We start from the raw sequence: 27,960 nt of genomic DNA, 5'->3' as shown, positions 1-27,960 counted from the left end.
AAAAGGAAGCCACTGGGCGAGCTCCGGGAGTCAGGCAAGACTGCAGCTTCTCGCGCGCCCGAGTCCCGCCCCACTGCTCTTTGATCCTCGCCGTGCCTGTGGCCCCACTGACCCCGCCGTGAGTTATGGGGGCCACGGGACTCATAACACAGCATTCCCGGACTCACAGGGTCGTCGGGACGCGGCGCCCCGAGCGGTGATGGATGAGCTGCCTCTGGGGCTGGCTTTGTCCCGGCTGGGCTGGGCTGGGGAGCATCAGACGCATTTTGGACAGGGCGTGGCTAGAGGAAGACTCTGTGTGCTTGTGTGTGTGTGTGTGTGCCTGTGTGTGTGTGTTGGGTAGAATTGTATTTCTACCTTCCCTCCCGGGGCGGGGGGCGGGGGGCACACATCAGTGCGGCCGTCACGCCCGGGATTCTCACCTGGTAACGTTTGAAGATCCCCCTATACCCCGCATTGAAGAGCGACCTCTCCCAGAACCCCGCCCCCCGCTCCGCGCACTTTCCGAGGCTACAAAGGCCCCTGCGGTGCCCCGTCTCGCCTTCCTCGCACCGGGCATTTCTTCCGTCCCATTTGACAGCCTGGGCGGAATAATCCTTTTGGGGACTGGCCGGCCCCTGCCCAGCCAGACGCGGCCGCAGCTGAGCGCACAGCTCCGATCCATTGTTGGGGTCCGCCAGGGACCCCCTGCCGCGACCCTTTGTCGCCCGCTCCCGGCGGGGCCGTTCCAGATGCGCCACCGCTGTCCGCGCCCCGCCCGTCCCACGCGCTCCCGGCAGCGCCGAGGCGGCTCTTACGCACCGGGAGGAGTGGGCCCGCCTCGCCCGGTGCCCGCACGGCCGCCCGACTGCGCCCGCCTTTGTCTGCCTCCTTTGTCTGCCCCGCGCCCTCGCGGCGGCGGCTGCGGCTAGGCCTCTGGGGAGCGGGCCCCGAAAGCCGAGCGCAGCTGGCGAGGGCGCGCTGGCGGGGAGCGCGCGGGACCCGGCCGGGCCCGGGGCTGCCCCTCAGCAAGGGGCTGGCCTTGCCCGCTCCAGCCGCCCCTCCCCCGCACCCCTCCCCGCGCGCCCGCCCCCTTCCAGAACGCCCGCCCCCTCCCCTTTCCTCCAGCCCCACTCAGCCTGGGCATATCCTCCTGCCGCCCGCGCACCTCTCCGTGCCGTCCACGCTTCGCGGCTTGGCCCTCGGCTGCGCTCGGCTCCCGCAGGCGCTCGGCCCCGCGCCCCTCGGCCCCCGCCCCGCCGGCCGGACAGGTAAGGCCTGGCCTTGGGCCCGCCCCTGGCCCCGCCCTCCCGCCTCACCTGGTAGCGGGCCGGGACAAAGGTGGGCTACCTGGAGCGCTTAGGGGCAGGGCGCTCGTGGGTCTGTGGCCAGAGGTGAGGATCCCGCTTTCTGCCCTGCCCGCCCCGCCTTCGGAGCCGTCGGTCCGTGTGTCCGCCGCCTCCGCACCTCGCCGCGTCTCGGCTGAGGTCCAGGCTCTGCTCCCGGTTCTCCGCTTCAGCCCACCTTCCCGCCGGACGCTCACTTTTCTAAGCTCTGACGCTCTGCCTCGCGCGCGCCCTCGCCGCCCTCTCTGGGTCGCGGCATTCGCCCGCTCTCCCTTCGCTTTCTCCCTCTGGGACCGCGTCTCTCTTTGTCTCTCTGTCTCTGAGTCTCTGGGTGGTCTCCAAGGCCGGAGAGTAAACTGGGGAGTACACCACCGTTCGAAGAAGCTTCGAAGACACCCTGAGCCCCGGACAGAGCTGGCAGGCGTGTCCTCCTGGCCTTTCGAGGCTGCCGGGACGGGCTGGGGGCGGCTAAAGTATTTCTGGGAGAGGAGATTCTGGGTGCGCCCCTACCGGTCCTGCTGGTGGCCCCGCGCCTGGGCCGGTTCCGCGCGGTAGCAACCCCGACAGCCCGGGCTCAGGCCCGCTTCCTGCCCACTGGCTTTTCTCTGTTCGCGCACCTGGGTCTCAGCCGCCTACGGAAGCCAGGAGCCCAGGTTTGAGACCAGAGGGCTCTTGGGTTTCCCGCCAAGTCTTCTTGCTTTCCTCCACCGGGTGTTTCCTTGGCCTTGGCCTCCGTCTGGTCTCCTGCTCGGCACACTTCTTCACGCTGCCCTCCTCCCGGCCTGTGTGGCACGCGGAAGTGTCCCGGGGCGGGTTCAGCACCATCCCTCTGTGATCCAGGAGACAGAGGCCCTGGGAGTGATCTTGGACAAAGGAACCCCAGTCTCTGAGCCTCAGTGCCCCCTTCATAAAACGGGGATAATAGTACCTACCTACAGGGATGTGTGTTGAAACAGTAAAAAAGAGCAGATTGTATACCAGCCTGCTTGGGGGTCCTGGGAGAGGTCTCAGTCCCTGGCTGGGTTGGGAATGGGGGCGCCACAGCAAGGGGGAGATGGACCACCAATTCCAGCCTTAGAGACTCTGCAGAGAAATGGGACTGTGGCCCCCTCCCGCATGGAGGTCACAGTTGCAGCCCTGGGCGGTTACAGTGTTCCCGCTCTCAGAGGCACTGCCCTCTCTTCTCCATCCTCCTCTCCACCTGTCCTAAAATCAGTTTAAAAATCAGGGTGAAAAGGGTCTCTGCTTCCAAAATGAGAGGAGTGTCACTGTGTCAATGTTACCAACAGCTGGTCATTCATCATGAGGCATCCGTGTGACTCATTCCCAATTCTGAACCTCTGCCTTACACCGATTTCTTTTTTAATGGCCCTGGCTAACAAGCCATTTCCTTTCCTCTGGGGGCATTGTCTTGCTGTATCCTGGACCTGCTGTGTGATTGCCCAGAGCCTCTGACCATTATAGCATCCCTGTCCTCCTAACAGGTGACACACACACGACACCCCCCCCCAGGAGTCCAGCAGGGACAAAGGCCAAGTGGCTTCATGAGGGTCACTTCAGCAGAGGGAAACCTTCTCCCAGCCAGCAAGTTCTAGGCTTTCTTGGCTAAGTGCTGGTTTTCAGCCCCAGCCAGAGCTGGCAACCTGAGCCTTTCTCTTTAGAGAGGCAAGGGTAGGACTAGGGGCACAGGCGCACCCCATCCAGCCTCCTGCTCATGCTCCTGCGTGGCAGACAGGTCCATCTTTGCAAGCCAGGACCCTCCTGCCATGTGTGCCTCCTCCGGCCATAGACTTCCTCAGGAAAGCCAGCTCAGCAGCCCCTGCAATCGTGCAGAAATCTCTTCCAAGCAGCCTTGCCCCTCACCCACTTTCTCTGCGTCCTCCTCACAGCTCAATCCACCCCCTCTCCCCAGCCCTAAATCCTGCAAATGCTCCCTGTTGCTACTCAGTTAAGGACTCTACCTGCCTCCCACAATACTCTCATTTGCATCTTGGGTTTCAGCCACTGCGGAGGGTTGAGCATCTCCACGCTGACTTCCTTGGAGTTTTTGCTAGGGCGCGTCCCTCCATCTGGAATGTCTCCCCTGTCCTGCATTCAGTCGAAGGCTGCCCTCCTTGCAGGACAAGGTTAGCTGTCCCTTCTCATGGGAAGCCCTCCTGCTCCCCACTTGCCTCCCTGTCTCTCTTGGGGTCTGCCCTTCCCTGGGGCAGGGCTGGGTCTTGTTTCGTTTGTGGTCCCAGTACACAGAGTAGGTACCCTGGGTACACGTGTTCTATCAGCTGGAACGCTGGTCACGGGGTTAGGAGTGAACTGAGAATTGCAAGCCACAGGTAATTCAGGGTTGGCCCTGGAGCAAAGGACCATAGCCGGGAAGGTTGGCGGGGAAGCAAGCCACCTGGGTACCAGGGGGAAATCCCCGTGGTACCAGGGGCATCCCCATGGTACCAGGGGCTCTTCATCCTTCGGGAAGATGAGGATGATTTTGGTGCCTGGTTATAGACAGGGAAGGGATCGCCCAAGTCCTGCAGAACAGGTTTGAATCCCCGCTGTTGGCCTCCTCACCATTTGACCTGGAGGGAGTTGCGCCACTGGGTTCAGGCAGGAATGTGGGGGAGAGCGGGGATTTGCATGCTGGCCTCCCTGATTCTACAGCCTGGGGAGAACAGGAGCTCCCTCCAGAGAGGGGTCCTGGGCATGTTCCCAAGGGTGGGTGACATACGAGCATCCCTATTCTGTCCTTTTCAGGTGACACCTGCCACCCTTGCTGCCCCAGCCCCTCTGACTGTCTTCAGCCAGCCCTTCCTCTTGAGCGGGCCGTTTGGCTGCCAGAGCACAGGCCTTCTCCAGCAAGGACGTGGGAGGGCAGCTGAACCCTTCCCGCTAGGGTCCCTGCCCCTCACCCCTGCCAGGTCCCAGCTTTGGCTGCTCTCTGTACCAGGACGCCATGGTCTGGCACTGACCATCTGGTACACATCACCGGATGGGTGAGGGGGACAAGGCCCCTGCTGGAATCCAACCCTGTTGAGATGGAGTCATGGCAGAAAATACAAGTTTTTTGAGGCTCTCTCTGTGCCAGACTCTGGCTTACGGCTCCCCACATGCGCCATCCTTGAGGGTCCCAGCGCCCACACTGGTATGGGTCCCTGAGGGTAGCATGAAGAGTGGCCAAAGACCCTGCCTTTGGAGTCAGATAACCATGAGTTCAAGTCCCAGCTCTACCACTCTCTCTATTGTGTGACCTTGGGCAAGTCCCACAAAGCTTTGCCCTGATACTGAGTCCTTTTTGCCCACTTCAAAGGGCTGAATTAGATAATGGGTGTAAAGCTCTGGGCCCTGATTAGTACATGGCCCATACAGGATACTCAAGCAACACATTGCTCTTTCACATGTGGGACTGAAGCCCAGAAAGGTTAATTGCCTTCCCCAGGGTCACCCAGCTATGGAGTGCTGGAGCCAGGATGCATCCCCAGGCCTGCCTGACACCAGGTGTCTTCCCGCTCCGCGCTGGCCTCTGCCAGAGCCAACAGCAAGCATTCTGTCACTTGATGATTAAGTGGTGGGTCTACCCAGACAGCAAAGTGGTGTTAAATTGTCTGGGTACCAAGATAATGAAGTTTGGGGAAGAGGGGGGCCAGGGAGGATTTTGGCTCAGGAGGTGGGCGGAGAATACTGGGAGCCTCTGGGAGGGGGGCTTCTCAGCCCCCCAATTCAATACCCCTGTGTAGGTTTTTTGAGGTGTGAGGCCTTAGGGGGGTTGCCAATTCCCAAGGTTAAGGTTGGAAACAATGTAGGCAGATGGGGCCGCCCCTGTGGGGAAGCCAAACCTCATTTACCAAGACAATGGTCCTGTCCAGGCAGGCCGGGGCCTGTCCTGCCCCACCCCACGGAAACCATCGATCACCCCACTGAGGACTGAGGACATGGCCACCTGCGCTTGTCCCCCTACACACACAGGCACAGATGCACAAATGCTTCCAGGACCAACCCCACTGCCCCGCCTCCACTGGCCACCCACACTCTCTCTCCCTTTCCCTGTGAAAACCAGGGCTGCTGCTTATTTCGCCCTTACTGGGGACTGCTCGCTTTATATACCTTTATGTCTCCTCCTCCTTACAAGGCCTGGCATTTTACAGGAGAAGAAACTGAGGCTCAGAGAGGTTCGTTGACTTGCCCAAGGTCACACAGCTCTTCCCACTCCACTCCATGGACCCCTCCCATGGTTCTGCTTCATGGATTTGTGTTGCCGTCTGTGTTTGAATCAGTGCTAGTTATGTCTGGGCCTTGGTCTGTCTTTTATTTTTTTTTAAGATTTTATTTATTTATTTGAGAAAGAGAATGAGAGAGAGCGCGCATGAGAAGGGGTAGGGTCAGAGGGAGAAGCAGACTCCACGCCGAGCGGGGATCCTGGTGAGGGACTCGATCCCAGGATTCCAGAATCATGACCTGTGCTGAAGGCAGTCGCTTAACGAACTGAACCGGCCATGCCTGGAGCACAGGGAACTGTGTCTTTGCCCATAGATTAAAAACTCCCTCAAAAAAATAAATAAATAAATAAATAAAAACTCCCTCCAGCAAAGGATATGTTTTCCCCGTGTTCTGGGAACTTCCAGGGCTGGATCTGGGACTCTCCTATCAGGCTGGGAAACCCCTAAGGACGCCACTGGATCTGCCTCTTTATTTTATTTTTTTAAGATTTTATTATTTATTTGACAGAGAGAGATCACAAGTAGACAGAGAGGCAGGCAGAGAGAGAGAGAGAGAGGAGGAAGCAGGCTCCCCGCTGAGCAGAGAGCCAGATGCGGGACTCGATCCCAGGACCCTGAGACCATGACCTGAGCTGAGGGCAGAGGGTTTAACCCACTGAGCCATCCAGGCACCCTGGATCTGCCCCTTTAGATGGCAGGTTTCCTTGGGCCTGGGCTGAGAGCTCCCTGTGGGCAGGAGTGATGTCTCTCTTACCAGTCTAGGAGTCCTCCCTCTTAGTCTTCCAAGGCAAGACCTGGATCTCCCCCATCACACTGGGAGCTCCCTAGGGCCCGACCTAGTGTCCCCACTCAGACAGGCAATTATCAGAGCAGAGATCAGGTCTCCTCCTTCAGAATGGACCAGGCTGACATGACATCCAGGGTGCGGACCCAGAGGGGCTCAGCAAGGGTTGACCTCCTGGTGTCCCTCTCCCCACAGCCTTCATTGCAGAGAAAGCACCCGATGCTCAGCCCCTGGGGCTTCACGGGTCAAGATGCCGCGTCCTCTGCATGAGGCCAGATTGGCTCAAAATCCTCTGGAAGGGTAGGTAGGGTTCTGGCTCTTTTGGGGCCCCTTTCTATCAGCCAGGGAGAGGGGCAGGGACTAGCTCAAGACTCTCAAGGCCCCAGAACATCAGTGAGCATCCCCCAGGGCAGCACCCCACTAGTGAGCTCCTCTTTGCTGCCTTCTACCCCATACACCCTACTTGGGTTCCATGCATAGAGGAATCCACCCCCCCAGCACACAAAAATACTGATTTCCTAAATAATCCTATGTCGTGACAGGCTGATAATCCCATTTCACAGACAGGGACATCATGACTCATGAGGAGGTCTGATGGTGGGAGGAACTAGAGGGGTGAAGTCTTGTCCCAAAATGCCTTGGGAAGAGCCCAGTCCAGGAATTTAAAAGCCAGCTGCCCCCCCCCCCAATCTAGGCTACAACGGTTTTGATTGAACAAGCAAAATTACCCATTTTCCAGCCCTGGGGGAGTCAGCTCCCTGTAAAGAAGACAGGAATCTGCTCCCAGGAGCTCTAAGACCCCCAGCCGGAGCCCCAGCTTGGGCAGCCCCCATCGTTCTAAGAGCAGAAGGAGGGCCTAGGGATGGTCCCCTCCATTCTCCACTTCTAGCCCTTCCAGGAAGCTGCCAACCTGGTGAGGAGGAGGCACCAGAGGGAGGAGCCAGGCAGATGGGTTCCAAGTTAGGACATTCCTAAAATCTTCATGGACATATGGGAACATAAAACCAGAGATGATTCTTGCATTGAACAAAATCTGTCCTAAACACTACTGAGCCAGGCTTCCAGGCCTGTAGTCACAGCCAGGGCTCCCAGGCTGGGGGTGTCAAGGGGCTGGGAGTAGGTGAGAGCTCTTTATTTTTTAAGTTTTTATTGATTTATTTGGTGGAGACAGAGAGAGCACAAGCAGGGGGAAGGTCAGGGAGAGAGAGAAGCAGGCTCTCCGCCAAGCAGGGAGCCCGATGCGGGACTCGATCCCAGGACCCTGAGATCATGACCTGAGCTGAAGGCAGCCGCTTAACCAACTGAAGCCACCCAGACCTTTTTATATATTGAGGAGTTCATCTCTTGTCCGCTGGATAGGTTGCAAAAATGTCCCCCAAAGAGTTTGAAGCCTTAGAGGCAGTAATCAGATTTGTTCTTCGACCATGAGGCAGAGAACGTTTTGGTGAAAAGCTGGAGCAGAGACAGAGGGGCAGTGGGGCCAGGGGGTGTCAGGGGGGCACTCGGAGGCTGCTGCTCTGAAGAACAGAATCATCCCAAAGAGACCACTGTGTTGGTCCCAGGGTGGATCCCAGCAGCTCTGGGGGTTGGGGTCCCACTGATGCCCGAGGGTCAACCACCGTTAGAGAGATGGACAGAAAGATGGACAGGGCTCCTCCAAGAATAAGAGAGAGGGAGGACCAGCCCTGGCATGGGGTTGCTACCATATGATTGTGCTTTAATTTTTAGCATGCGCCAATATGTCCTCTGAGTTCACGCTGCTCGGGAGATGGTCCTAGACCTTGGGTCCCTACTCCAGATCCTGGAGGATATCACCTGTCACTGCTCCCCACAGGGGGCTGTCAGTTAGATAGGCAGACAGATGGCAAAGTCTTGTTACTTCCGGTGGGTCGTCAATTCCCATGCTTCCCAGGCAGACAAGACCCTTAGGACACCCAACTTGTGACCAGTGGTCTTTTTCTTCCACTCCTCTCACCCCAACTTTTTTGAGCAGTGCAAATCATTTCCCATGGAATCTTATTCATAATCCCAACCCATCAGACCGAGAAAGGGCGTGTCCTATGAACAGAGTCCCCACCCCCCCCACCCCCACTGAGAATCTCTTCCCGGAATCAATTTTCTCTGTCTCAGGCAGACACAGCTTCAAGCTCTCCTAAGCAGTCAGCCCCCTACGTAGACATGCCAGGTGATAACCTTATGCTCCCTGATCTACAGCCTGCCTTAAAGCGAATCAGTGAGAAAAAAGAACTCATCCCCAGCGATACGAAGGCATGCAGTGGATGTGGGCTGCACTTGTCCCCAGGAGGCTGGGCCTCTAACTGGCTTTATGGCTCACGTCCAGAGAATCCTGGAGTGGGTACATAAGAAGGTGCAAATGGTCACAGTTCTTCTTTGAAACTGTTCCCCTTGCATCCTGCGGACACTCTTCAATGACCCAGGAGAAGCCCGAGTTGTGACCATTTTCACATCTGAGCAGAGAAGGCGTCTGAAAGCGTCTGCTGTTTTTGCTCCAGAATAGTTGGCTTTCGGAATAGTTTAAAATATATCTTTAAAATGTGACGTTAAAAATGGAACATCTAAAGGACCCTGAAACATCTCTACCAAATGTGGGGGCTCCGACGTGTTGTTTTCCCACGTGAGGAGGAGATGCAAAGTCAGGGAGAGGGGTTCCTGGGCCAAGTCCTCCCAGCCGGTGGTTGTCTGGCTCACAGCCTGGACTGAGCTCCACACTCCTCAGCTCCGTCGGAGCATCACTGATATTCCTGGCCCAGATCCCCAGCAGCCAGCCCTCCTCCCATCCCCATCCAGCTCCCCCCTGCTCCCCGCCCCCAACCCACCATCCCCCAACCTACTGGTGCAGAGTGAGCTGATCAACAAGGCAGGAATGCGAGTCCTACAGCTGTCCTGGGATGCCCAGTGGGAGCCCAGCTCCACAGTTGTTGGCCAGGCAGGTGGAGCAGGAGTCCCTCTAGTCTCCCAGCCCCCAGCCAGGGTGTTGGTGGGGGAGAGGCTCAGGAATCAAAGCCAACTCCAGGCTCAATTAATTGCCTTCATTTGCACGTGCAGCCTTTGGATGGGGACAGTTCACAAGTCAACTATCCGCAGCGTGCCGGGACAGCTTCAGGACATGTCAGCTCTTTCCCCTCCGTCCCCAGCCGTCAGTGCCCGGTCCCCTTCTTGGGCCCTGACTGCACTCACAGCAATAACCAACTATGAGGGGGAGGCAGGGGCCCCCTGATGAAGCTTAATGCATGGGCAGTGGCGTGAAGGACTGTCCCGAGTGCATCCCGAGTGGCATCATCTTGGATGTGTGACTGAGCAACCCTGCCCCAGAATCTCCGCTTCCTCGTTGTAAAAAATGTAGAAAATGGTGCACTGTGTAGGGCAGCGGAGAGGACTCTGTAAGAAATGAGTGAAATCAGCATGTGAGAGCCGCGTTTCCCCAGGAAGCGGAGACTCTGAAGATTACGTTTGCTTTTGTTTTGTTTTGCCTTTAATGAGTCACTTAGATCTCAGTTATGAGAGGACCGTGGGCCATCTCTGGACTGTGGACCAGTCTTGATGCCCCTTGACAACTCTCATCCAGGCTGCGGGGCAGGCAGTGAGACCCAGGCCCAGAAGAGCAGACTTTGTGAGCGGGCGAGCCACAGGCAGAAACTTCCAGGGCTGGCGGGGCTGGGGGAGGCGGGCACCTGCTGCCCCTTTCTGCCTGGATGCCCGGCGCTTTGTGACGCTGCCTCCAGCCGGCTTCCAGAGTGACAGAAATGGATTGGAGCCTTTCATCGCTGTGGATCCCTGGCACGACTTCTGTAGCATCCCACGTGGGCTGAGTGGCGCTTTGCCAGGCTGGCATCTTGGCTGCAGGGTCGAGCCAAGATCCTCGTACAAACCCTGTGGGCTTGGAGAGAGGCTCCATGGCGTCCCGGGGCAAAGTGGTGCCGGGATCCCAGCCCTCATTCCAGCAATCTTTCTCAAACCCACACACACAGACACACGCATGCACATGCGCGCACACACACGCACACACACCACCACCACCACGCCCTGAGAATTCATGATCTTCCACTCGGCTCTCGGTTTGTGCTCAATCCGCTTCCATCCCGACCCATAGTTAGTGCCTGTTATTTGCAGGGTCCTATAGATGTGATAGGAACAGAGAGAAGAAGGGGATGGAGCCCCCTAGGATCTGCTGGACCCCATCAGAGTCTCAAAAAAAAAAAAAAAAAAAGGCTGATTGCCCCAGCAGCAGGAGACGGCACGGGCCGTCTTCAAGAGCTGGGCAAATCTGTGTAGGAGCACTGGCAGGGAGCATTTTAAACTGGGGGACTGATGAGACTTCCTGGAGGAGGGGACATTTGGAGTGGACCCCAGAGGATGGGCAGGATTTGGACAGAGAGGGATGGGGGTGGAGAGAAGAGGTTGTTTCAGGCAGAGGGAACAGCCCAAGTGAGAACATGTACAGGAAAGAAGGGGTGTGTTCAGGGCTCAAGAAATAGTCTCTACTGGCTGTGAAGGGGAGGAAAAAGTCAAGGCTGCGAAATCAGGTCGGGGCCACATTATACAAGGCCTCAAGTGCCAAGGTCAGGAGACCATGCTTGAATGGGAAAGCAAAAGGGAGCCAAGGACAGTTGAAAGCAGGCGAAGGTCAGGGTCAGAGGAATCTGTCAGCGATATGGGCTGGTCTGGGAAAGGACGGTGCTGAGAAGCTCTGGAGAGAGGGACAGTTCCCTGTGGGTCCATCCACACGGCACCCTGAAATCCCCTTCTGCTGGCCCTGAAGGCAGGCTTGTGCATGATTTGTGGGGTGCAAAGGGAGGGATGGAACAAATATGGTCCTGAAATTCGTTGGGGTACGTTAAACAGACCCACAGCCATTGCAAGAGTCTTGGCAACAGGGTGTCAATTAGAGACAGAGAGAGAGAGAGATGGTAATGGGTGGGCTCGTGATGCCTGAGCATGTGGGATGGGCTTTCTCTCGGGTTTCTGCAGAGGAGGGGGTGTCCTCAGTGCTCAGACCGCTTAGAGCACTCAGAGTCACTGGCTAGCTTCCTGCCAAGCACGCTGCCCATGTAGGCCCTTGGTCCTGCCCACCCCTCCCCCTGAGCCAGCCTCCCCAGCCCCTTCCTGCGCTTCTGGAGTGACCTGCCTCACTGACTCCCACCCCGGGAGGAGGGATTCCAAAGCTTCCCTCCCACGAGGCGGCTCTGTGGGCTTCTCCCGGGCTATTGTCCCTGCGAGACAGAAGGGCTGGGCCCGGGGTGTGGGGGTGTGGGGGTGTGGGGGGGTGGGGGGGACGGCATCCCACACAGCCTCCAGGCCTTTCTCAGCCACAGGGAGAGCGAAGTCTGGCCAACACCAGTCTGGAGAGTGGCCCGCATCTGCCTCAGGCCTGGAAACCCGGTTTGAGGGGTTCCCGGGAACAGAACAATACTTGACTGACAGGCCTTTAGAATGGGCCCCTCCTCTCTCCCAGCTGCCTCCGGAGCAGCTCCGAGCAGCAGGTCTGGCCGCCTGAGCGGGGCCTCCGGGGCCCTCATTAGGGAAAAGCTGGAGGCGAGGCTGAGGGGGCAGAACCAGCTCGTGGCCCGTGAGACTGCCGGGACAGCGGGCCGGGGCTGCCTGGTGTCCGGTCTTCGGAGCAGACGGCTGTGTGACGAGACGGGGGCTGTCACGCCAAGCCATCCCAGGGTGCCACCCAGCCCTCCCAGAACGTGCAGGCAGCTCCCAAGGTGCGAGGGGTTAGGACCGACTCTCTCTCTCAGCCCATGCTTCTAGAAAGAGCAGAGCTGAGGCAGGGGTGGGGACAAGGCCTGGGTCTCGCAGGGGCGCAGCACACTCCAGGCTGGGAGGAAGGAGGAGCAGGAGAAAGGATGGTGGGGACCAGGCAAGGTGGGAGGAGCTGTTCCCCACCCCGCCATCTGGTGCCCCTTCTCCTCAGGGTGGGTCAGCCTGGCGGGGCTGTCCCACCCAGCCTCCCCGCCCATTCCCAGGGCCTCACTGGGCGGTGGCTAAAGGCCAACCTGGTAGAGCTGCAGGGGGGCGGTGATGTGGGGCAGAGGGCTGGAGGGAGAGATGCTGGGAGTTATCACCGGCCCACCAACCTTCCCTCAGCCCTGCGGGATCCCATAGCCACAAATCACAAGGAAATGTTTGTGTAAGCCCTGTCGCCAGCTAAATGGGACACATGGGAGGCTCCGGGAGGCCATAAAAATGCAATCAGCCGGCTAACCCAGTGCTGAGCTTGTCCGGACGCCGCCGCCGCCGTGAGACTGGTACCGGGTGGGGGCCGCGGGGGAGGGCCGCAGGGGGTGGTCTCCCGACTTCAATAGACATCCCACCCGCCCCCAGCCACCGGGCTCATGAGCAGTAGCTCTGACATCCTCCGGGACATCGGGCGGTTGCTCCCTCCTCCTATAGGAGGACGCCCCACTTCTGATGGAGAATGGGGGGTGACCCTGAGGGTAGGTCAGGGTCAGCTAACCCCACCCCCCACCCGCAGGTGGCAGACCCAGGCTTCCAGAGTTCGGCAGCCCCCGCGGGGACAGGGCTGGGTCAGAACCTGCCAGGCCCTTAGAGGGAAAGAAAGAAGTGAGGACAGGACTGGGCTGTCTCGGGGCAGCTGCTAGGCAGGTCCAGAGCGCAGACACGGCAATGCCACTATGCCAGGTCATTTCTGCTGCAGAAAACACTAGAAGCCACCTCGGACGCTTGTCGGAAGGACAAAGTGACATAAATTCCCATGGAGCACTAATAAAGCTGATTCCTGCCTGGGGCCCGCGCTCAGGGGGCTGTTCTGTTTGTTTGAATTTACACTTTGAGTCAACCTCTGGGATGACAGTCGTCTTTCTGAGCTTGGAAGGACTCAGCTCGTTCTGGGGTACTTGGCAAAGGGCAGAGGTGTGTGCAGAGAAAGAGATTCTAGACTCATCTGGAACCTGGGTGTTGCTTACACTATCTAAACCAGGGCTTCTCAGCCTTGGCAGTGTGGTCTCTCCAGGCCAGCAAGTCGCCATGCTGGGGCCATCCTGTGCACTCAGAGGCATCCAGCAGCATCCCTGGCCCCAGGCCCTTACATCAGCAGCACCGCCCCACTGTGGCAACCAAAATTGTCTCCAGGCATTGCCAAATGTCCCCTGGGGGCAAATTCACCCTCCGCCCCTGTTGATAGACACTGGGCTCTAATAATGTGGGCAAGGGGACTTGGAAGTGGGAAAGCAGAAGAGGAGGAGGGCTCCTGGGCTGTCCACTCACGGTGCTACTTTTCTTCCAGACCAGAGCTCATGGCTGGGTCCAGCACCCACATTGTCCCTATGCTGTTCCTCGCCCTTCTGGTGCTCCTGGAGCTGAGCCTGGCAGGCTCCCTGGGACCTGGAACCTCTGCTCGGAACCTCCCTGAGAATCACATCGACCTCCAGGAGCCAGCACTGTGGATGCCTCCAGCCAGCCACCACCGCCGGCGTGGCCTGGGCAAGAAGGAGCGGGGCCCAGGCACGCCTGGCCGGGCCCAGGATGGAACTGTGGTCTCCACCACCAGGCAGGCCTCCAGGCTGCCGGGGGCAGAGGAGCTGCTGCCTGGGCAGAGTCCTGCAGGCCTGGCGCAGGACAAGGAGCTGCTCCTGGGGTTGGCGCTGCCCTACCCTGAGAAGGACAACCAGTCTCCTGGGTCAGAGAGGGTCAAGAAACGCAGCAGGGAGCACAAGAGACGCAGGGAGAGGTTGAAACTGCACAGAGGTAGCCGGAGGTCTGCGAGGGAGGGGAGGGGGTCCTGCCCCGGAAGGGAGGGGTAGAGGGATGGGGGAAGGTCATACCCAAATGACCAAGGGGGCTCTCCGAGCAGGAGGGGGAGGCCATGGGGGAAGTGTGAGGACCCTGGGAAGATAGTCAGAACCCCCACAGAGGGCAGGCAGTGAGCCCCCAGAAGTGGGGAGGGGTCTCTCAAAAGTCAGAATGATCTGGGAAGAGGAAGGAGCTGGAAGAAGCCTGGTGGTAGAGCGTGGGAGGAGAGGGAGAAACAGCTGTCGAAGCTCCATCTTCACAATGAACGATCCTCCTAAATCAGGAAGTTCTACCTTGGGTCTGACCTGAATCCAGCCCACGGTGAGCCCTGAATGGAGATGCACTTCTTCGGTGCCCTCCAAGCACATCCCTTAACCAACTCTGAAGCCCAGAGCGGGGACCAAGCATTTAGACCCTGATGCTGGGTCTGCCCAAGTTCAGGTTGTGTCTCTGCCACTTCTTGGCCGTGTGCCTTGTGCAAGTCACCTTTCTGTGCCTCGGTTTCTCCCTCTGCAAAATGAGGATAATGGCCCCATCTACCCCCAGGGTCGATTCATAGATGATTTAGATGCTTAGAATGGTGTCTGGCAGGCATCAGGGGCAATGAGCGTAGCTGATTCTCAACTAGCCCTTGACGCCAGCCCCTGACCTGGGTGCCGATGACCCAGGGAGAGACGCGGTGTCCTTATCCCTCCTGCCTCTGCCCTGTGTGTCTCTTGGGGTGCTCCCCAGCAGCCCTGCTCAACTTCTTTTAGGTCTCCCCACAACCCCAAATCCTTATCCCTCCTGCCTCTGCCCTGTGTGTCTCTTGGGGTGCTCCCCAGCAGCCCTGCTCACCTTCTTTTAGGTCTCCCCACAACCCCAAATCCCTGTGAGGGCCCCGCTGCTCCTGGCCCCAGCCGCCCCCTCCCTTTACCCACTCAGTCCTTGAACAAACACGCCCCAGCCGCTCTGTCCACGTGGCTCCTCCTGTCTCCCCCTGCCCCAAGGCCACCAGGGAACCTCGGCTCCCAAGTCTCTTCAGGTGACCAGACAGCCTCCAGGGGTAGACCAAGTTTCGCAAACGTGGGACAGGTGTTCTGTAGGAGGAGAGTGATGGAGACGCGGGCCCCCCCGTCTCTTGCATAAGCAGGGGCTTGCTTCCCTGCCAGGCCTCCTGAGACCTCCCCCCAAGGTGGACAGAACCCAGTTGAGACACCCCAGCTTAGACTCAGCCTCCCACCCCTGGAGGTCAGTGTCAGGTTGGAGAGGGAATGCTGGTATCCCGGAGGCAGGAATTCATCCCGGCTCAGTACCAGGCCCCAGCTCCATCAGGCCAAGGGGGCCTCCGAAGGGAGTCGGTGTGTTGGGTGCGTGGAGGAGGGGAGAGTGGGGGTCTAGAAGCCAGGCCCAGCCCCGCTACCTTGCTATGGAGCTCCGGTTCTCTGGGCCCCAGTTTCCTCTTCTGTAAAACAAATGGAGCGGATTCAGTGGTCCCTAAGTCCCCTTTCTACTATCTGCGGTTCGTTTCCGGAGGGTGAGGTGGCCCCAATGGACCCGACCAATCTTAAAGTCAGATCTTGCCTGAGAAAAAGAGTCAAGGATGAGCCCGGGCCCCCCAGCTTCTCTCAAAGTCTCTTTGTTCCGATCACCACAACCCTGCACACTCTGTCTTCCTCACACTTAACCCACCCCAATGACCATGGGTCTTGGAAGGCGGCATTAGTTGTTAAAAAGCATTGGCTTTGCATTCAGATGGACCCGGGTTTGAATCCAGGCTCTGTTGTCTGCTAGCTGTGTGTCCCGAGGCAAGTTGCCTAACCTCTCTGTGCGTTAGTTTCCTCCCCTGTAGATGAAACTGAAGGAGCACCCATATCCTAAGATTTCCTACGATGGTTAGATGAAATAATGCTTGTAGGGCAGGACCCAGCATATGACAAGGACCCGGTACACAGCAGGCGCTTAATAAACAGGGGGATGATGATCACCACATAGGAAGACTCATTTACACATGATGAGCTGCAGCTCTTGCCTTCTCAAAGTCTTCTCCCCTACTGCAATGCCTCTTAGCCTCATCACATTACTCTCCTCCTCAAACTTCCCCTCTTCCAGGAAGCCTCCTCTGGTTAATCCCACTAGTTTCCATTTGTTGCACCCCTGGCTGCACCCACCAATCTGGACTTGAACTTGCGGGAACATTGCTCTAGAGAGAGAATCCTTGGGCTGTCCCCTCAGCAACACCACAAGTTCATTCAAGACGTTCCCTCCCTCCTCTTTCTTGCCACCCCGAGACCCCCATTTCCACCTCCCCAGGAAGGGGAGAAGCAGGAATATTGGCTGAGCCAATGGCTTGTCCCATGGTCCCTGCCACCTCCTTGCTTGGCCTTGGAAAAATGAGTTTTGCTGTGGGCCGACCCAGGACGGTGAGCAGATAAAGCCCCTGTGTGTCCACCCTCCGTGTCTCAGGCCGAGCCGTGGTCCGAGGTCCTAGCTCCCTGATGAAGAAGGCAGAGCCCCCCAAAGACCAGACGCTGGATGCCACGATGGAGGAGTCCTCCACCGGCCTGGCCCCCACCAACCTCTACCTAACCACATTTGAGGCAGCACCCGCCACAGAAGAGTCCCTGATCCTGCCTGTCACATCCCTGTGGCCCCAGGTAAGGGGCCCCAGAACAGCCTCAGAGTATGTGCAGGGAGACTGAGGCCAGGGGGTGGGAGGGAGTTGGTTGAGGCCATCGAACCAGGTCTCTTGATGCCCGTCCAGGTTGGGTGCACCCCAGCAGACACTGTCCAGGAGAATGTGGTCCTAGGGGCTCACTCCAGGGGCAGCAAGGAGGCGCGGACCCTCTCTGCACAATGGCTCTCCATGGAAAAGAGCGGGGACCTCGGGGAAGAATTTCATACAGACCCAATAGTCCAGAGAAGAAGAATTTTTAAAACCATGTCCCCCAGGCGCCTGGGTGGCTCAGTTGGTAAAGCATCTGCCTTCGGCTCAGGTCCTGATTCCAGGGTCCGGGGATCGAGCCCTGCACTGGGCTCCCTGCTCAGCGGGGATCCTGTTTCTACCGCTCCCTCTGCCCCTGCCTCCTGTTCCTGTGCACGCGCTCTTTCTCTCTCAAATGAATAGATGAAAAATCAACAAGAGGTTCATCCTTCTTGGACCCCTTTAGCGGCTTTGAATTTTTTCCAAATAAAATTACTGAAGATGATCAATAAAGCATATGTATAGAAGTCAGACTTTTTAAGCAGCAGGTCATTCTTACTCCCTTTTGGGTCTTATACCCTCTTGAGATTCTTTCTTTTTTTTTTTTCCAAGTCATCTCTACACCCAATGTGGGACTCGAACTTACAACCCTGAGATCAAGAGTCACATGCTCCACTAACCAAGCCAGCCAGGCGCCCCACACCCTGGCCCTGCCTGTGTCTGATAAAAGTGGGGGACCATCTCCAAAGAATACATAGCTTCTCATTCTGTCCAAGATCCCCCGGAAGCCGCTCCATTGAGAACCCTGACCTAGAAGATGCCTTTATGGCCCATGTCCTACCATGTGCTGATCCAGCCTCGAGACCTCTGGCCAGGGCTGTGGGCCCAGCTGAGCTTTGGTCTCATGGTGCCACAGAAAGCTAGTAATTTTGCAGGGGAGAGAAGGGACAGCAGGGAAGTGAGTGGCTTGGCTTCATCCAACTCCCCCAGCCCCTGAGGAGTCCCTCCTTTGCCCTCTGGATCCGGGGTCCCACATTTCCTCTCCCACCGGTTGGGAGCTCCAACCTCACTCCTCTTCATGCCCCTTCTGCAGGCTCAGCCCAGGCCTGATGGGGAGGTGATGCCCACGCTGGACATGGCCTTGTTCGACTGGACCGATTATGAAGACTTAAAACCCGAGGTCTGGCCCTCTGCTAAGAAGAAAGGTATGTCCACCTCCCCGCCACCCCCATGCCGGGGCTCCCTCCCCTCCCCACCCTCTGTTGGCAGGGTGTGGGGGGGGGAGGCCAGTGAGCCCAGCGTGACCTACAGATGTCCAGAGTGGGAGGGCACAGAGTCTAAACCGGGACTGACACCCAGGACGCCAATGCCATTCTCAAGTGCTGATCGCTGGCCAAGTGTTTTCCTCTACCAACTCATTTTACCCTGAAGAACGATCTGTTGGGTCTATCCTGCTGCTGATCCCATTTTAGAGAGGAGAAGACTAAGGCAGAGAGAGAGGTAGAGAGTCTCGTCCACGGCACACAGCGCGAGTGGCCGTATGAGCCCCGGTGCTCAGTCCCTCTGCTCTGCTGGGCTTCAGCTTCTGACGACACATCTTCCTGTCCCCAGAGAAACACCGGGGGAAATTCTCCAGCGACGGTAATGAGACATCACCCGCTGAAGGGGAGCCATGCGACCATCACCAAGACTGCCTGCCAGGTACCCAAGCAGCCCTCAGGATCAGGGCAGGAGGCTGGTGCAGGGGGGTGGGGGGAAGAGCCCGCACAGAGATGAGGGCCTTTGGGGGAGGACAAATGATAACAATCAGGACTACCCCTCTACTGAGACTTGCTGTTGTACTGTAGTAAACCCTCACAGCAACCCAGAGAAAGGGCCCTTCTCATCCCCAGGGTTCAGGCAAGGAAATCGAGCCTCAGAGAGCCTAAGTGTCTTGGCTGAGGTCACACAGCAAGGAGGTAACTCAAACCTGGGTCTGTGTGGTTCTCCACCCCTGCCCCATGCTGTCTCAAGTCAGGATCAGCCCTCCCTCGACTTCTTCCTCTTAACACCTGTTTGGGCTTAATTCTGTCCTTGTCCCCTTATGACACTGCGGGGCCTCGTAGGGGCCTGGGGGGCGCGCCATCATCCCATCCTCCCTGTAGAGCAGCTGTGCCCATCACCCAGTCTACAAACAAGGGGCCTGACGTTGGGACTAATGTCCTAAACTGCTGACCCTTGTTGGGTCAGTTTGGACCCCTGGGAAGTGGATACCGAGGCGGGGTTCCAAGGGCAGGAAGTTTATTCTGGGGGAAGAGGGAAGGCCTGTGAATGGCAAAAGTGGGGAGGAAGCAGAAATGGACCCAGAAAGCTGGGATGCAATCTCAGCCAGCCCGATCGGGGAGCTCCGGAGCAAGACAGCCTGCTTGATGGAGGCCACATTGGGCAGGACCGGCCAGGCCCTGGTCCCCTTGCTAGGGGACTTGGGCTGCTAGGGAACCAGGGTGCCATCGGCCCAGCCCTAAAGTTGCTAACAGCTGGAGGCCGCCAGCTCACGGCTGTCCTCATCTCCCGACAGCACAGAGCTGCGGCAGAGGGGGCGGCGGGGGGAGACCCAAGCGGCCACAGTGCCATGCTTGTTAATCCAGCGGCCGGAATAGTCCACAGAACAGCAACCCAAGAAGCAATTTCACACTGTTTAAGGCAGACCACCAGCTCCCGGACAGGCTGCTTCCTCTCCAAACCATCGTTTTCACCCTGAGCAGAAAGAAAAGGCTTGAGTTTGGGCCAACTGGGCAGTCACCCTAGGAGCTGACCGGGTCTGTGGGGTGCAAACCCAGTCCTCAGGCCTCCCTGGGGCATCCTTCGGGCCCTCCCGCTGTGCCCCTGGGCCTTCAGTTTCCCCATCTGTCCAATAAGACGCCGGGCAATGATCCCCGAGGCCCCTCCCAGCTTCAAGCTGAACACACACACACACACACACACACACACACACACACACACACACGCTGCTCTGTCCCCTCTCCCTGGGAGGTCAGCCCACACTGCCTTCGCTCCGCCATGATCTATCAATTGCCCATCTGGGGCAGCTGGAGTCTCTGCCACCGGCCCCCGGGGGTGGGGGGCCCTGGCCGTGCTATCCATCGGTGGTCCCAGCAGGGAGCCTTGGGCACCAGATGGTCCACCCTGCCAGGGCACGGCCCCGCCACAGAAATGATGGATCTCCTGTCCGGCGGGACCGTGCGCACGTCGCTGGGAGGGTCTGGGCAGCCGGCTGAGCCTGACCGTGTGCTTGCTGTGTGGGCAGGCACCTGCTGTGAGCTGCGAGAGCATCTCTGCACGCCCCACAACCGTGGCCTTAACAACAAATGCTTTGATGACTGCATGTGCATGGAAGGTAAGCCCGCCCTCTCCGGGGAGGGGGGTCCCCCCGCCCCGTGCTCCAGAGCCAGTAAACCCCAGGGGGCCAAGCCTTCCCGGCAGAGGGTGGCCCCAGGAGCCAACGGCAGAGGAGAAGGTGACAGGATCCCTCGGGAGCAGAAGATGTGAGCAAGAACAGCTTTGCTCGGTGCCTTCCAATCTGTGAACTCATTTAGTCTCGATTCCTGGCGTCGTTTCTCAGATTTGCTTTTCTCACCTCTTGAAATACAAGCTGGCTCGCTCTCCTAGGATCTGGGGGTGGGAGAAGGGAGGAGAGGAGCACATCTCTTTAAATAAGATCAAATCTGAGCAGGCTGGTACCCCCGACTTCTACCCCAGGGGAGGCATTCCAAGTGTGAGACTGAGGGGTGGGGCTATCCCAGCCCGGTCATGGCTGGGGGTGGGGGGGGAAGAGAGAGGGTGCCGGGTGGGGGGGATGCACTTGGCCGTCTCCATCCTTAACTCTTCTGACCTCCCACCTGCAGCGGCCATGTCCTCCTGCCCAGGTGTGCCCCAGCGTGCCAGGCTCTGTGCCCGGCACTTCACTCCCCTTATCTCCAATCATCCTCACAACCATCCGGAGAAAGGAGTTCTTACCACCCCCATTTCACATCTGGACGCACTGAGGCACAGAGAGGTTAAGCGACTTACCCGTACTCACACAGCTAGGAAAGTGGGGGAATACTTTTAATTTTATATTCCGAAAAACTTCAGATAATTCGTGTTTGAAATAAGGAGCCCCCATTTCCCATCACTCAGCTTCAGTACTTACCAGCTCACTGCCAGTCTGGGCTGCCTCTCCCCCACTCAGTTCCCCATTCCAGTATGATTTTGAAGCAGCTCTGGGGAGTTTGCCAGTCATTCATCTGTGAATATTTCAGTATATATCTCTAAAAGATAAGTCTCCCTGAAAATAAAATACCGGGTTGCCTGGGTGGCTCAGTCGGCTCAGCGTCCGACTCTTGGTTTCAGCTCAGGTCATGCTCTCAGGGTCGTGGGATCGAACCCTGTGTTGGACTCCAACTGCTGGTGTGGAGTCTGCTTGTGATTTTCTCTCTCTCCTCCCACTTTCCTGCCCCTCCACGCTGCTCGCACACACAGTCTCTCTCTCTCTAAGGAAAACAAGCCAACACAGACGAATAGTAATTACTCAATATCATTCAGTAGCTAATTGGTTTCTTACACGCCCTGAGTTGGGGAATTTGGTCTTGGTCCTTCTATTAGCCATCCTAAGATACAAGCCCTGTTTTTGCTCCTAAGAGCCTCAAAAATTATCTGCTGTGAAAGCAGTAAAGTTATTTGGGCCTAGTCAGTCAAGAAATATTTACTGAGTGATCACAGTGTGTCTGGTACCGTTCTGTAGACTGGAGATTCAGTGGCAAAGAGAACAGGCAAACCGTCCACCCCCATCCCGGATTCCATTCTAGTGAGATGTGCAGATAGTAAGCAAATCAGGAGATGAGATGTCTTTTTTTTTTTTTTTTTTTTGACAGACAGAGATCACAAGTAGGCAGAGAAGCAGGCAGAGAGAGAGGAAGGGAAGCAGGCTCCCTGCTGAGCAGAGAGCCTGATGCAGGGCTCGATCCCAGGACCATGAGATCATGACCTGAGCCAAAGGCAGAGGCTTTAACCCACTGTTCAACCCACCGGCCACCCAGGTGCCCCGGAGATGAGATGTCTTTAGAAAGAAATAAGAGCTGTAATGAAAATCAGGGCAGTCTGATGAGAAATCAGGGTTGTTTTAGAAAGATTGGACAGGAGGGACAGCAGAACCAGCCAGCTGAGGATAGGCCTGCAGAGAAGGAGGGAGAGCCCCAGGCAAGAAGCCGGGCAGAGGCCCAGAGCTCAGGCAGGAATAGGGCTGGTGTGTTTAAGTGGGCCTGGCACACAGTGGCCAACAGAGAAGGTGGCCTCGGGGCCGGTGGGGAGAAGCTGGCAGGGGGGATCACACAGGGCCCTGCCAGTTTTGTTTGATTTATACTTGGAAGTCACAGGCAGGTTTTAAGCTGGAGAGTGACGTGCTCCAGCTGCAGGACTCTGGGGGGCAGGAGTGGAGACGGAGAGGTGAGGGGATGGAAGTGGGCAGAGTTGAGGGGGGCAAGAGGTGCTGGAAAACTACCTTCTGTTACCTGTGTGCAGGGGTGGGGCCCCATTTCACAGAGCAGGAGACTGAGGCGTGGAGTGGGCCAGAGGGCACTCTAGTCCATGGGGTCCAGAACAGTACTGAGGCCCAATCACAGTCCTTGGCCTCCAGGTCCAGCCCTGGTGCCCAGGCGAGGCAGGTGTAGCCCTACTGAGTCCAGAAATCCTTCCTCTTTCCTCCCCTGGACCTTGGGTGGGAGAGGGCAGCTTTCCAGGCACCCAAAAGATCTATCTGCACCCAAAACCACACCTGCTCATTTCCTCTGATCCCTCTGGCACTCCCCGATCCTGGAGGAAACTCTTGCCTCCTCCCTGGAGACTCAGGCTCCAGAAAAATGGAAATGACAACTCAGGCAGCTCCTTAAAACTGGTCCAGGAGGACGTTGGTCACCAAGATGCCACACTGGAGGGATCTAGGTGATGCCAGGAACCCCCAGGAGGACCAAGAGTCCTGAGGACTCCTGAGGGCCCAGGACTGAAGTCCAGCAGTCAAGGCTAGCCTGGGTTGTAGAGGAGTCTGGAAGGGCTTCTGCGGGAACCGAGCACTCCTGCTCATGAATCCCCTGCCCCTTTCCACGTGTCACTTGTGTGACCTCAGGACTGGATGCCCAGGGACCCAGTTGTAAATTCTAGGCCCCTAAGCACAAACTTCACAGCAGTTCCTTTATTCTCTTGGTAGTGACATCAGTGAATCTTCAAGCAGCAGGGTTCCGTCTTCCCGGGACCCTGGGGCCAACTCCTAACCCGAACTGCAGGGATTGCTCAGGCCACACTCACATCTCTTGCCCCCACCACCAAGAGGAGGTGGCCTTCTGAGGCCTCAAATGAAAAATACATCCACCCGTGTATCTCAGGGGATGCCTGTGGTCATGACAGAGAGAGCTTCAGCTCTGAAACCCCCCCACTGGTAGGCCACAAGGACCACACTGACTTTAGTTTGAGTGGTCAGGGAGGGTCTCTGAGACCTGAAGGCCACAAAGGAGCCAGCGAGGCAAAGAGCTTGGGGAAGAGAGTTAGGCTGAGAGAAAAGCAAGTGCAAAGGCCCTGAGGCAGAACATGGCTGGGTATTGAGAAAAAGCAAGAAGACTGAGTGTGGCTGGAGCTCATGAAGAGGAGAGTGGGAAGTGAAGAGGGCAGACAGGAGGCAGGTCCAGGTCCCAGGGGGGTTCTTGTAAGCCAGCCAGAGTAGGAAGTTTGGATTTCCTTTTGAGTACAAGGGGGAGCCACAGGTTTTATAGGCGAGAGCAGAATCTGCATTCCTTTACAAGCTTTTTTAGGAGAACTTTTTTTTTTTTTTTTTTTTTTTTTTTTTTTAGCAGCGTCGGGTTTACAGAAATGTGGCACAGAAAACACTGTTCTCATATGCCCTCTTCCCTTGCACGGTTCCTCGCCTATTACTTGCACTATTTGGTTCGGTATTTACAATGGAGGAACCAACGTTGACAAAGCCCGTATCTGCATTCGCCTTCACTCTCTGCCCTGTGCATTCCGCGGGTTTTGAGAAATGCATGGTAACTGGTATCCACCATGACAGTATCACACAGAATAGTCTGGGGGCCCTAAACAGTCTGTCCATCCTTTCCTTCTCCCCCAATGATCGCCGTTTTGAAGCCCATTCAGGCTGCCCTGTGGAGAGTGGGTGGGTTGCAGGGCAGCGTAGGGCGGTGGTGAGAGGGCGCACGGGGTCCCAGAGGGCTCAAGGAAGGAAGGGGAGGAGCGCCCTGGCTTTGGGCACCCCTGACCCCCTTGCCTCTCTTCGCTCAGGGTTGCGCTGCTACGCCAAATTCCACCGGAACCGCAGGGTCACGCGGAGGAAGGGGCGCTGCGTGGAGCCCGAGACGGCCAACGGCGACCAGGGCTCCTTCATCAACGTCTAGCGGCTCTGCGGGGCGGCGCCTCCCCACCGGCCGCGCGGAGGCTCGGAGAAGCCGGGCGATTCGTTTAGAACTAGCACGGGGAGATCAGGTGGGGCACCGGATGACCGAGGCTGCAGGCTCGAGCTCGGGACCCTCAGCCCCGGGAGGGGGAGCCCGGGGCGAGCTGCCACCGCCCGGGAGCCGAACTGCAGCCCACCTGCGCCCACCTCCCCGCCCCCGGAGGACCCGCACGGCCTGCGCCTCCCGGTGGCCCGGTGCTCCGCGGACGGCAATGTCGAGAGTGCCCTCTACTGCCCAATCCCCGCACTGCAACCGCTTCAAGTCCAAGAACGAAGAGACTTCTGAGCGCCTTGAGAGGGAAACTGCCGGAGATGCGGAGATGCGTGCGGAGCACCTGTATGTAGCAGGCGCTGTGCGACATGCGTGCCACGCGTTATCTCATTTAGTTACCACAGTGACCTTTCAAAGGATGCATTACTACCCTTTTACCGGTGAGGAAACCGAAGCGGAGTTGGTTAGGACTTGTCCAGGGTCCCAGATCAATGCCCCTCAAACCTTAATCCATGTAAGAACCCCTGGGATCTGGCTAGAATGCAGAGTCTGGTGGGGTCGCTTCTGCATTTTTAACAAGCTCTCGGGGGCATGCTGCACTTGCTGCCGCTGGGGAAGCCCCCTGAGAGCACCCAGGTCCTATGGAGTAAATGCCGGAGCCGGGATCTGCACCTGGGCCAAGCCTGTCGTGTTCCTGGGCCCACATCCTTTCCTCTCCACAACCACGGACTTATTCCAGGTTCTCCACGGCCTTCAGTGAGAGACAAACGTTCCCTGGGAGTTCCTTTCACGGTGGTGAGATCTGCAGTTACGGGCTGTTCCCTTCCCTCCCGGGACAAAGTTGTATCATCCCAGCAAGCCCCTGCTTGCTGGGAAGGCGTGATTTGGGAAGATTGGCCCCTGCCCTCTGGGAGCTGGTAATATGAGACGTGATGTGTTTGGGGGAAGCGACAGTGCTGTTCCTTCTACTTCGGTGGCTCTGCTCGCACAGTCCCAGGACACGCACTTTGACATTACCCTGATCGCTTCCTTCATTTCTGTAATTCATGCGCCTCAAGAATCGAATGCTGATGTGGCCTCAAAAAAACACACGCATCGTGCATGTGCGCCCACTTTGCATACTGCCTTAGTGGCTTCCAGGCCTCCCACAGACCGTCTCTAGACACCCCCCCCCCCATCCCACAGTTCTGCAGCAGAGCTTCCTGACGCACTGGGGCACCTCTGAGGTTCAGGTGTTGTCTGAAACCAGCTGGCCCCCACAAACTAGATCCACACACAATGCCCACCCAGAACATCTGCCCCAGCAGATCAGGCTCTAAGGGCCACTTCAGGAGCCACTTAAACCCCTCCCACCACCACCCCTGGTCAGCCCTCTGGTCCAGCGCAGACCAGGTTGCAAACGACAAAAGCCTTCCCTGTCCAAATTCCTTGCTGGCCTGGATGCCTGCCGGGGGGGGGGGGGGGGCACACCCACGATGCCAGGGCTGTTGACTCCATTGGGAAAATCAGTCAGGGTCAGGGGTCTGGCACCAAGCAAAGCAGACGGATCAAAGAGAAACCGAATATCCTTGCTCACATCTCCTTAGTCAAGTTCTATGGGCAAAGGAATCTTAGGGGTGAAGGTGAGGCAGGGAATGAAAGAGATCAAAGCCGGCTGTTTGGAAATCAGACCCCCCAGCAGTTTTGTCTAAGACTGCACCAGAAGACACCCAGGCTGTGTTTTTCACTGGGGGTGGCTGATTTGAGATTGTGCTAGAACCCTAAGGGGGGGGGTGGTAGGCTGCAGGCAGGAAACACAGCATTGCTTAAGTCTGGGGGGTAGCAGCTCAGATGACCCTAAGGCCTCAGCAGTGGAAAGCGTAGAAGGTCAGGACAAAGCTGAAAGGCCCCATGGAACGATCCCTGTCTAGCAGGGGAGTTCCACGTTTGGACCTTCAGGGCCTGGCTCTTTGCCCCAGCTACCTTCATTTTGAGGTCGCAAAGGTGGGTGGGCACAAAAGCTCTTAACCCCAGAGCTGGGGATCCCAAAGCCCTTCCTCAGTGTTTAACAAACCTCTCTGCCTGGAAGTTCTGCCTTAATTCCGTCTTAGATTTCCTTGGCTAGTACGGAAGTCAATACCCCCCCAATCCAGGATTCAGCAAACTTTTACCATAAAGGGCAGGTAACTATTTTTGGCTGTGTTCTCATGAAACTACTGGTGGACGCTGACGTGTGAATTTCGTAGCACGTTCACGGCTTGCAAACTACTATCCTTTGTTTGGTGTTCTAAAACCCATTTCTAAATCTCTTAACTTGCAGCTTACCCCAAAACGGGCAGCGGTTTGGATTTGACCCATGGGCCATAGTTTGCAGATTCCTGCTCTAGTCCACTGGGCTCCGACCTGGCTGCATGTTAGAACAATTTAGGGAACTTTCAAAGGTACTGATGGCCCAGACAGAGGTGATGGTTTCATTGGTCTGGGTCGTGTCTGGGCTTCGTGTGTGTTCAAGGCTCCCCCAGGCGACTGCAACGTACAGCTGGGCATGAACTCTGCCCGTGTGCTCCGACCGTGGGAATGCCACTCATGACAAACCGCCTGTTCCACCCCTCACCACCGTGGCGACCTTAGGCAAGCTACTGTTTTAAAAATTTCTTCATCTGTAAAATGGGAATAATGACTCTCCCGCCACAGGGATGTTGTGAGAAGTAAACATAAAATCCTCATAGCATGTTTAGAACAGTGCCAGGCACAGAATAAGCTCCCAGTGTTGGCTGATTTGTTTTGTAGGATAATTTTAGTAGGTGGTCTGTGCTTTGACAATGATCCATCAAAGTCACGGTTTAGGCTCCATCCCCGGGAACCCTGGGGCCAGGAGATGCTCCTGTAGAAAAGAGAGAGTGGGGGTGCCTGGGTGGTTCAGTGGGTTAAAGCCTCTGCCTTCAGCTCAGGTCATGATCCCAGGGTCCTGGGATCGAGCCCCGCATCGGACTCTGCTCACCGGTGAGCCTGCTTCCATCTCTCTCTGCCTGCCTCTCTGCCTACTTGTGATCTCTGTCTGCCAAATAAATAAATAAAATCTTAAAAAAAAAAAAAAAAAGAAAAGAGAGAGTGGAGTTCTGGGGTCAGAGAAGTTTGGAAAACTGTTTTGGGCTCAGCCCGAAGCAGCAGGTTCAGATCCGGGGCGCGAAGGCAGAGCAGGAGGAGGGTTAAGTGGCCTTGGTCTGGGGTGGGATTCATGAGTTTCAAAAAAATACTACCGGGGGGAGAGCTGAGCAGGAGGCCAAGCGGAAACCAGGAGCTGCTGGGCTGGCGGCCTGTGCCCTCCTGCATTCCTTCTGCGGAGTCGCACACCACTCGCCAGAGCTGTGCTCGGTTCCCACGGGACTCCTTTCCGGGATTCATCTGGCCATGTCAAGAGCGGCTCCCAAGCCTGCTGGGAACGGGCTGAGGGGCACAGGACGTGAGGGGCAAGCCTCGCTTGCCCCTTGAGGGGTGACGGAACCACAAGTCAAATCCCAAAGCCACGACCCCGTCCACCGCTGAGATGGATCCTTACTCAAAGCCATATTCACCCACCGAATAAAAGCTACTCTCGAGAGCGTGGGCGCACAGCTCCCTGGGATGGGATCTGTCTTGCAGCAGGAGAGTCAGAACTGCAGGGAACGTGTTTACAAGACAACAGAACAGCAGGGAAAGTGGGTGCTGGGAGGGACACTGAAGGAGACAGGAAAGCAAA

At 57.3% G+C, this 27,960-nt stretch overlaps 1 protein-coding gene across 2 annotated transcripts; it reads left to right on the top strand.

Annotated features, from left to right (window-relative positions):
- Position 1: 1 nt before the first annotated feature.
- Positions 2-27,180, top strand: DRAXIN (dorsal inhibitory axon guidance protein). Of its 2 annotated transcripts, none has more exons than XM_046015991.1 (7): positions 2-118; positions 13,585-14,045; positions 16,536-16,726; positions 17,867-17,978; positions 18,385-18,474; positions 20,060-20,149; positions 24,079-27,180. In XM_046015991.1, the coding sequence occupies exons 2-7, from the start codon at positions 13,595-13,597 to the stop codon at positions 24,189-24,191; spliced, it is 1,047 nt and encodes a 348-aa protein (XP_045871947.1). In that variant the 5' UTR covers positions 2-118; positions 13,585-13,594; the 3' UTR covers positions 24,192-27,180. The 2 variants fall into 2 exon arrangements, with proteins under 2 accessions (XP_045871947.1, XP_045871938.1); XM_046015982.1 differs by lacking the exon at positions 2-118 and adding an exon at positions 1,117-1,250.
- The last annotated feature ends 780 nt before the right edge of the window (positions 27,181-27,960 follow it).

The sequence above is a fragment of the Meles meles genome, chromosome 1, assembly GCF_922984935.1.
Source record: "Meles meles chromosome 1, mMelMel3.1 paternal haplotype, whole genome shotgun sequence".
Classification (NCBI taxonomy): domain Eukaryota; kingdom Metazoa; phylum Chordata; class Mammalia; order Carnivora; family Mustelidae; genus Meles; species Meles meles.
The sequence above is the reverse complement of the archived record's forward strand: the minus strand, read 5'-3'. Positions and strand labels throughout refer to the sequence as shown.